Source organism: Hemitrygon akajei, chromosome 16 (assembly GCF_048418815.1).
Source record: "Hemitrygon akajei chromosome 16, sHemAka1.3, whole genome shotgun sequence".
Taxonomy (NCBI): Eukaryota; Metazoa; Chordata; class Chondrichthyes; order Myliobatiformes; family Dasyatidae; genus Hemitrygon; species Hemitrygon akajei.
The window spans coordinates 33,094,209-33,103,747 of record NC_133139.1 but is presented as its reverse complement, the minus strand read 5'-3'; the positions used below and the strand labels follow the sequence as shown (position 1 = coordinate 33,103,747).

The window sequence follows — 9,539 nt, the reverse complement described above, 5'->3', positions numbered from 1 at the left end:
TCATGTGTTTTCCCCTCTCCATCTTTTTTAGCAATTATTTTTCAACAATGCTATCTCGTTAGTGAACCATCCCTCGTAGGCCCTAACACACAAACTTGTCTGACCTTTATGGTTTACACATCTGCCTAAATTACTCCAAGTGCCCCAGGATAGTCGTTCTGTACTATTTCTCAAGCTATGCAGTTTTTCTACACTTCCCTCCTCTTTATACTTAATAGTGACACTAGTCATGTGCTATTAAATATAAAGAAGAATAGGTAACAGAAATTCAATTTTGGAATTGCATGGTGAGGTTGTACAGACCAAACTAAATTGCCTCATAAGGAAATATGAAATAAGGCTTTAAACTAAATACCATAAATGGTTCTACAAAAGCAGTCTTCATTGTAAATGTAAACCAGGTGTTCACGTGTCAACATTAAAAATGAATTTTATTGGTAACAACTTAGTACAGATCAATCTTTCTTTGCTGCTGCTTTTCTCATTGCTGCCAATACATTGCTGAGTTCTTCTCTCTTCCTCTTGGCCCGAATATGGGTTCCAACCTGGAAGAAATGTAAACAGATTTAGAGAAATGTTTACAAAGCAGTTGTGAACAAAAGCTCATTTTTGTCAGGTCCTCAATATATTAAGTTGATAACACAACTTATTTTTGTTAGAATGGTGCTTCTGCAGTTTAAATTATTTTTTGGTTTCAATACTGCCAGCATTACAATTAAATTAATTGTGTATATTGGGCTGCATCTTTTAATCCATAGACTCTCAACTTGTACAGTTCCTTTATGGTAAGGTTCCCAACCTGTTTACTGCTGTAGTCCCCAAGTTGGGAACTTTTGCCTTCCATTGTGTTAGAGTGCTGCTCCACAAGTAACACACTCACTCAAATTACCCATATCTCAGGACGTACCTAGCATACAGCACTATAATCTCCAGCCATATCAATTAACTATTATTGGGATACTTTCTGCTTTATTAATTTAATATGGATGATGCAGCATAAAACAAGACATCTCCAAACCTGATATTTTTCTAATGAACCAACCATCAGAATGGATACACAGTGCCTTAAACTATTTCACATTTTACTGTCTCATTTTTCTAAATTAAAAATATACTGAGCTGATCTACAAAAACATTGTGCATCATGTCAAATCAAAAGAAACATTCTAAAACCTGTCAACAATTCACTAAAAATTAAAAACCAAAATTGTGGAGCTGTATTCATCTGCTTTACCTCAGGTGCAATAAAATTTGGACTTGTTTTCAATGAATTTACAAGAATAAATACCCACTTCTCTCTGTAAGGCCCAATTAGATTCAAGACAAGTCAGGGAAGTGATAATACAGGACCACAAATCTGGGGAAGGTGACAAGACAATCTTGAAGGCAATGAACCTACCTTGGAGCTCAGTGCAGTTCACTGCAAAACCAGAACCTCATGGTCTAGGTCAGGCTGACCCTCTAAACTTGGGTCACCGGAGAAGATTGGTACTGGCACAGAGTCTACTGTGACACCAAGAGTCACTCTTGAGTTGTATCAGTCAGTGGCTGCAACTGGAGCCACTGTTCATGGCCCCACAATCTCCCAGGTCTTGCACCAGAAGGGGATTTATGTAAGAATGGCAAGGAAGCAGCCCTGGTAAAAAGAAACATACCCTTGCCCATATTAACTTTGCAAAGCATCACTCAGAAGATACTGTAAAGATGTGGTTGTATGAGACTAAAGTGGAACTTTTTGGCCTTAACACTAGGTGTATGTGTGGTGTAAATCTAATACTGTGCATTAACCAAGTAGCATTAACCAAGTAACACCATCCCTACTTGCTTAGGAGGTAGCTCATGCTATAGGGCTGCTTTTCAGCTTTTCAGCAGCAGGGACTGGAAATCTAGTCAGGATTGATGGAAAGATGAATGCTGCTAAATACATAGAGTTCCTGGATAAGTATCTGCTAGCCCTGCCAGAAAGCTTAAACTGGGGAGGAAGTTCGTCTTTCAGCAGGACAATGAACCAAAGCATACTGCCAAAGCAACCATGGAGCAGCTTTAAATAAAGAAAACTGATGTCCTTGAGTGCCCCAGTCAAGAGTCCTGACCTTAATCTGATCGAATATCTCTGGCAAGACCTCATGATCAGTGTCCACTGCTGTTACCCAACTGAGCAATTCTGCAAAGAAGAAAGGGCAAAATCTTCCTCCATCACATTGTGCAAAGCGAATGGAGACTTACCCAAAAAGACTATTGGCTGTATTACTTACAAGAGGTGGCTCAACTAAGTATTGAGCAAAAGGGGATGAATACTTGCTGACATTTGGTTTTTGAACTTTTAGTTTTTTTATGCGTTAGAAGTTTTTTTTGGGGGGGGGTTCTGTGAAAAATCCTCAAACATGTTAATATACATTATCAAGTTAACTTGTTATTATTCAAAACAACCAGAATAAAAACTTAATATATTTAAGATATGAAAACATGTTGACCATATTGTTGCTTACCCTCTTTTTAATGAATTTGAGTGCACGCTTATCTTTAGAGACCTTCAGCAATTCCATTGCACGTTTCTCGTAAGGGGCAAAGCCACAGACCTCACGGATTAGATCTCTGACAAACTTGGTATGCTTGGTCAGGCGCTTTTGAAAAAAAATAATAGAACTCAAATTCCATTCCAAACCCACTTGTTACCATTGTTTTTAGTGGATAAATAATGCTGATAAACAACAATTTTCTAAAATCATATTTTACCTTAGCTTTTATGAAAGGAAAACCACACTTAAAGAATTTATTACAGATTACTAGGAAAGTAACCAACAGAGCAGATAAAAGGGAAACCACTAAACTGGACTTGGATCTATTAAACCTATTTAAATTTTCCTCAAAACATTGCTGAATAATTCATGGTGAGAACAGATTAGCATGAATAGACAGTTAATTAATATGAAAAACAGGGACAGATTTATTTTTCAAGTTAGTAAACTTAAGAAATCAGAGCCGGTGCTTCAGCTATTTATGCTTAATGTTTGTTGTGATATAGGAATAAATTTAATGTACCCAAGTTAGATGATGCTAAGTGGTAAAGTTTCAGAGGGTAAAAATCTGAAAAAGGAGTAAGCACAGAGTGGACAAATAAAGGGCAGTTTCAAGTTGGGAAACGTGAAATTATCTATTGTGCCAGTTAGATAAGACTGTATGAAAATGTTAATTATTAGCTGTCAGGGAGAGATAAAATGTTTCCAATAGAACAAAATGCTGGAATTCAAGTACTGCAGTAAACAAAATGTAATGTTGACCCTTGTTAAAAGGTTACAGGAATTAAAGAATTCCTACAACCATGCAGGTATTTGGCAAATATAACTCAAGTATTCTGCACAGATTTAATCTTCAAGGGAATATACTTGTTTTAGGCAAAGATTCACCATGTTGATTATTGGGATGAGGGTTTGATAGAATGGACTTAAACTTATCACCCTCTTAAACAAGAGTACTCTATCTAATTTTTGTCTGATCAGGTAAAAGCTGTGAGGGTACCTTCACTGGAGTTTAGACTTGAGGAACAGGTCTCTTAACACAGATGAGGAATTTTTGAGTGGTAAATCTTTGAAATCCATCACCCAAAAGACCTGTAGTTGAGTCATCAGTTAGATTTTGCTTAAGCCTATCTGCTCCCCAAACCTGCCAACCACACTAAACTGGTACAGATGCACAAGTGGAATCTCATTGGACATCGTATCCTGAAGGCATGAGGCATGGCACAAGGCCACAGAGACCCTATCTCCAGAGCATCACAGACAAAATACAAGCTGACGCAGCGTTCTGACTTGTGTCAAAGCTGTACAAGAACTAAAGCTTACAAATATCTGACAATTTTTCCAGAGAGGCATTTTTCCCACATGACCACAGCCAGCAGGATTTAGCCAATTAGTATATTCAAAACTAAGAGATTGTGGAGAACAGACAGAATGGGAATCAAAGTTAAAACAATCTCAAAAGCCATACAGCCTATTTCTGCTATTCCTTATATTATAAACCAGAATAAACTAAAAACAGAAGACGTGAACCAGAACCATTAACCTCATCTTCCCTCATTAAATTGTGGTGCTGAGTTAATTGGAGGATGAAGACAGTCAAACTCCGTTGCTCAAAGTTAAGCCAATACCAATAAGTAAACAAGACACCGAGGAGACATGGGCCATTCAACTCTTTGTGCTTTGCCCTGCTATTATATAACATGACTGACATTTTATCTCAGTCCTACTTTCCTGTATTAACCATAAGTTCACTACTCTCTACACTAGTGGTCACCAACCTTTTTAAGCCCAAGATCCCCTACCTCGGCCTTAGTGAAAGCAAGATCGACCCCAGATCAATTAGTTTCATGCATGCGCACTGGGGCAGAAAAGACCGGAAGTAAAACCCCACAACCCGGAAGTAGAAATAATGTATGGACACCGGGAGTACCCACCATGTTTTGCACCACGGACTGGTTTAGTACTGACAATATTCTTGCGGACCAGCCGACCGGGGGGGGGGGTTAAACACGATGGGAATACAGCGATACTTGAAGCAGGTTCTTTATGTCCAGTCTATTCTGCAATTTAGTTTTAGCAGCTCTCGGCACTTAGCTTCTGTCCCACGCTGCTCGTGTTTTCCGCTGAAAAAACTCAACGGGTTTGTCCTAAGTGCAGGGTGCTTGGACTCAAGGTACCGAAGCAGTTTTGAGGGTTTCATTGCCTCATTAGACAGCCTCCGGGCCCAAACTCCAGCCTCCTGCCACCTTGGCCAGGTGTGGCTGGTTGTGAGAGGACAAGGGAAGGGCCGGAGGTCCCCGTGCTGGGGCCGCAGTCTGGAGAGCGCGACCAACCAAGTGAGGAGTGCAACAGAGCGCACGCCTGCCCCCCCCCCCCCGTAGGACCTATCGGCTAACAAAAGTTTGCTTCAGTAGATCGCAGCGAGGTAGCTGCTCTGATACTTACGAAACGCTGAGCCCGAATTAGGTTGTCTGCAAATATTTTAGCACCCGGTTCCCCGCGAACATTTGGTGTGCGAAACAGGATTAGAGGAGGCACCCATCTGTCCGCGCTCCAGGCCAATAACAACAGCACTTCCCGCCGGCCACCCGAGGCCAACCAGTGATCCCTGGCGCGAGGGTATCACTGCGTTTAGGCGACTGATGACCTCGCGTGCGTTCAAGTTCAACAGTCGGCATGACAGGGAATGAGGAAAGGTGCAGCTGACTCATATTGTTGGGGACCATTGAAGTACACTGTGTACTGCGGGGGAGCTACACGCAGGCGCGCTGGGCAGAAAGAACGGAACTAAAACCCCGCAACCTGGAAACAGTCTCTGAACAGTATTTGTGTATTTTCTTTTTTTCGGGATCTACTGGGAAAGTCTCAAAGATCAACTAGTCAATCGTGATCGACGGGTTGGCGACCACTACTCTACACTCTCTGATTTTAAAAAATCCCAGCTTCATCTTAAAAGGCCCACTCCTTACTTTGAGACTGGTGCATCCTGTCAATTCCAGTAAGATTGCTATAGGCAAGGATAAATTGTGATGACAATCACTGTAATATTTCTCCAATATATTACAACTCCTCACCACCTTAAAATTAAGTTTCCTAAATCCATGCAGAACGGGATCTTTTCAGAAAACTGCTATGCTATTTTCAGGGATTGCTGATTGGAGGGGAGAATTGAGAATGCCAAACCTGGAAAATAACTTCAGGCATTAAAATTAAAGATGCAGCTCCTGTTAACAACTCGTGTGGTTACTCACCCCTCGTCTGCGGCTTTGCCTTGGGCTGGTCTCATTCTTGGTGACAGGGTGACCTTTGTGCAGGCCAACTGCCATAGGATACCTGATTGCCATTTCTATATAGAAGCAGGGAAACAAATATTCAACAGTCATTCAAATCAAAGTGAATGCAAAAATACAGCAAATTTGTACATCAATTTTGGTGACACTTTAGCTGAGTGCTGTCAATTTCAGGAATGGAAATTGGATGAATTGGAAATTCATGAGTTCAAGTTCCTCAGTGCAGTATCTTAAATGTTTTTGCTCTAAAGGGGAAAAATATTAATTCTCCATGTTATTCCCCAATCTCTGGAATTATACCAGTAAATATTCAATGCAAACTCTCCAATTAAATATGACCCAACTAGTGATTAAATCTAAGATTTATAATCACCAAGTATCTTCCTTCTTGCAGCACCTATTTTAAAATGATACCTAGTTGGAACAATGGTTTCCAATTCCTCGCATCAAACTGTTCTACATCATCCATTCTGTGACTGTCCCACGTATATAAACTTGACCACAGGATATGCATATTACTAACAAGGACAGCATTTATTGTTCATCCTTAACAGGCCTTGAACTAAATAATTCAAACTTTCAGGGCAGTAACGATTGAACTTTTCAGTGGGTTCAGAGTCAGACGTGCCATAGTTTCAGTCAGCTGTGTTGAATTTGAATGCCCAGTTACTGTGATGGGATTTAAATTCTGGTATCTCAATGCTGATAACATCATCATTGTACAACAGAATCCATGATTGAGGCCATTCAGCCCACTGAATACTTGCTGACCAATTCTTAGTGAAAGAAAAATCACTTCAGCCCCATCACCCACAATTCCAGAAACCTTTTACTCCTTGGTGACCCCTCCCCCCAACTCCCATTAATCCAACTACCTTAAGTTTGTTTTCTACATTTTAGATTTTCAATGCATTTATAGTTCTTGATATTGTCCCAACTAATTCCAAATGCACATATATTCAGTGCATTTTTAAAATCATGTATGACTTTAACTATAAAGTTCTGTTGTTTGCCTAGAGAGCAAGAGGATTCCATCTCAGAGGTAACTGATTTGACCTTACTAGCCATGTATTTTGTACTATACAAGTTAAGTTTGTTCACCATGATTTTCAACTTAACTCTCCAACACAGAAACATAGATTCAAATAGGAAACTTACAACAAATAGTACCATTTGGCTCAAATGTGTCTGAGTTAATGCAACTACCAAGTTTAGACCCAGTTCCTGCGCCTTTGTAACCCATCTTCCCAAAGTATCCACACAATTCCTTAAAATTCATGGGGTGAGCATTAAGCCCATCAATTACGACATAATAGATGTTTCCAGGTTTTAAAGATCTCACCTTCCTTTTAATCACCTGTCAATGATTCAAAACTCGAAGGAATAATCATTCTACATCTGCCACAATGCCAAAAAATCTCTTACTTTGTAAATAAATAAGTTCTAACATTGAGACATTTATAATAGTCTAACTATAACTTTCTTATAGTTACTCATTGTACTCCTCCCCTCTGCGTATCTGGCATTATTAAAATTATAGAAAACCACTTCAATTTTCAATAAGGTCTTAAGGAGGTAACATCATTAAAACATCAACATCTTAAGGAGATTTTACCAAGAGGTGACAGGTCTTTTTGATCGACTAGTGTCTTGGAACTAGCAGCAAGTCTCAGGGTAACAAGTTAGCTACTAAGGAAAGTAGCTGAGGAAATCTTAAGTATAATCATGGCTTCACGTTACAACTGGGATCAAATACAACTCAAAATACCGCAGCTTTCAAATCTGTTAGTGCCAATGTTTCAGATAACATGAGCCTTTGGAAAGACTCAATGAAAAATATTCAGTGGCACTTGGAAATTTCACCCACTGCTTGGTAGTGTTCTGGCGTGACTCCAGGACATGAAGTTCTACTCCAGGCACACCTGCAAATCTAGCCATGCCACTGGGTCAGTACAAAGCATGCTAGAGGCTCAAAAGGTACTATTTTATGAACAAAATGAAACAACTGATGAATGAATTGATTACAAAGAATCTCAAGGCATTGGTATAAAGTTTCCCAACAAACACCAAGCAACATTTCTAAAATTGCCATCACATCTGTAAAAACCTGTTCAATACAAATTGGCTGCCTCAGTTGCAATTTTAGTAGACTACACTCATATAGTTTTGCTGTACAGCTCGTTGTGAAACATCTTAAATATTGCACTACACAGACGTTTCATGGGAGAAATCCTATATTGATATGGAAAGGGCCTGTATTTCCAAAGTTCCTTTCTCAACACCCCAAACACCTAACAAATTACATACTTATGAGATGTCATTACTGTAGGATACGCTTAGATTACCAACACCTCTTCAATACGTTCTTATTCCAGAGATTAACGAGAAAATTGAGGTTCAATCACATCTTCAGGGCACCATAAACTCAACAGCTTTATTTATCACTCCTGAATACGGCCACCGCTGAAATGTTGGAAACGTTACCCCATTTGTGCACGGCAAATCTTCCTTACGCAACACTAATTTGTTAGTGATATTAGATAGGGACAAAAAGATCGGTAGGCCACGGGAATAAAGCCTTCAAAACAGAGTAAAAGAACCTCCCATTAGATATCTAGCTCCGAGGTGAGGCTAAAACCCCCTGTATTATCAGCAGAGTTGGACCTGCCACGCTGCTCAAATCTTCAAACCACCTGACCAACGTTTAGCAGATGATCCGATATAAAATCGTGAAAGCACAAATCGGAAAATCGAAGAAAAGGAGTAATACCGACATCGCAACCCCTTCGCCGAGCGAAGACGGTTCTCCAGCCGGACACCCCCCGAGTCCGAATCCCCTCCTTAATTCACAAATAACGACGCACACACATACAATACCCTGTCCAAACATCACATATAACGCTACCCTTTCCATCCCCACCTAGTAAGAGTCACCCAGCAGCAGGATGGCTCGGATAACAACCCGGTTTTAAATTCCGTCCTTCCTTCACTTACTTGACGATGATGGCGGCCAGGCTGGAAGGACTGGGCGGGCGCGGAATGCTGGGATTGCAGGGCCTCCGGCTCGCTGCCACGGCGACCATGTGAACGGAAACCGGCCGTGAGGGGCTCGTGTTGTCGCTGTGTGGCTTCAGGAAAATGTTCTTTCTTTAGCGGAAAAAATCCCTTCCTTTGGTTGGTTTTGAAATAATACGTGCATCTACTATCAATATAAAATCGGTTCTTTTCAAAGCCAGAATTGTCTTATTTGCACGTGACTGATAAAGTAGCGCCCATTCCTATTTGTCTCCAAATTGAGGAGGTGGTCAGGAGTCTAGACACAGTTCGCCTTTAATATTGAATTCAATAGTCAGGAAATTATATTCACAGGAGATTATGAAGATGCTGGAAATCTAGAGCAACAGACACGAAAAACTGGAGGAACTCAGCAGGTCAGGCAGCATCTATGGAAATGAATTAACAGTCGATGTTTAGGGCCGATACCTTTATAAGGAGGGAGAAGAAGGGGGGCTAGCTAGAAGGTGATAACTGAAGCTGGGTGGGTAGATAAATGGCTAGAGAAGGAATCTGATTGGAGAGAAGAGTGGACTGGGGGAAAGAAAAGAAGGGACACCAGGGGAGGTGATAAGCAGAGTGGAGAATAGAAGGGGAGGGAATTTTATTTTACCAGACAGAGAAATCAATGTTCATGCCTTCAGATTGGAGGCTAAAGTGGAATATGAGCTGTTGT

General features: G+C 40.5%; 1 protein-coding gene across 2 annotated transcripts; it reads right to left on the bottom strand.

The window, feature by feature from the left end:
* Nucleotides 1–412: 412 nt before the first annotated feature.
* On the bottom strand, nucleotides 413–8,937 carry rpl36 (ribosomal protein L36). 2 transcript variants are annotated; one of them, XM_073068651.1, is made up of 4 exons: nucleotides 8,804–8,937; nucleotides 5,771–5,865; nucleotides 2,490–2,624; nucleotides 413–545 (listed from the first exon to the last, which is right to left on the bottom strand). In XM_073068651.1, exons 2-4 carry the CDS (start codon nucleotides 5,861–5,863, stop codon nucleotides 456–458), a joined length of 318 nt encoding a protein of 105 aa, XP_072924752.1. In that variant the 5' UTR covers nucleotides 5,864–5,865; nucleotides 8,804–8,937; the 3' UTR covers nucleotides 413–455. The 2 variants fall into 2 exon arrangements, with proteins under 2 accessions (XP_072924752.1, XP_072924753.1); XM_073068652.1 differs by having other exon boundaries at nucleotides 8,730–8,829.
* Nucleotides 8,938–9,539: the final 602 nt, after the last annotated feature.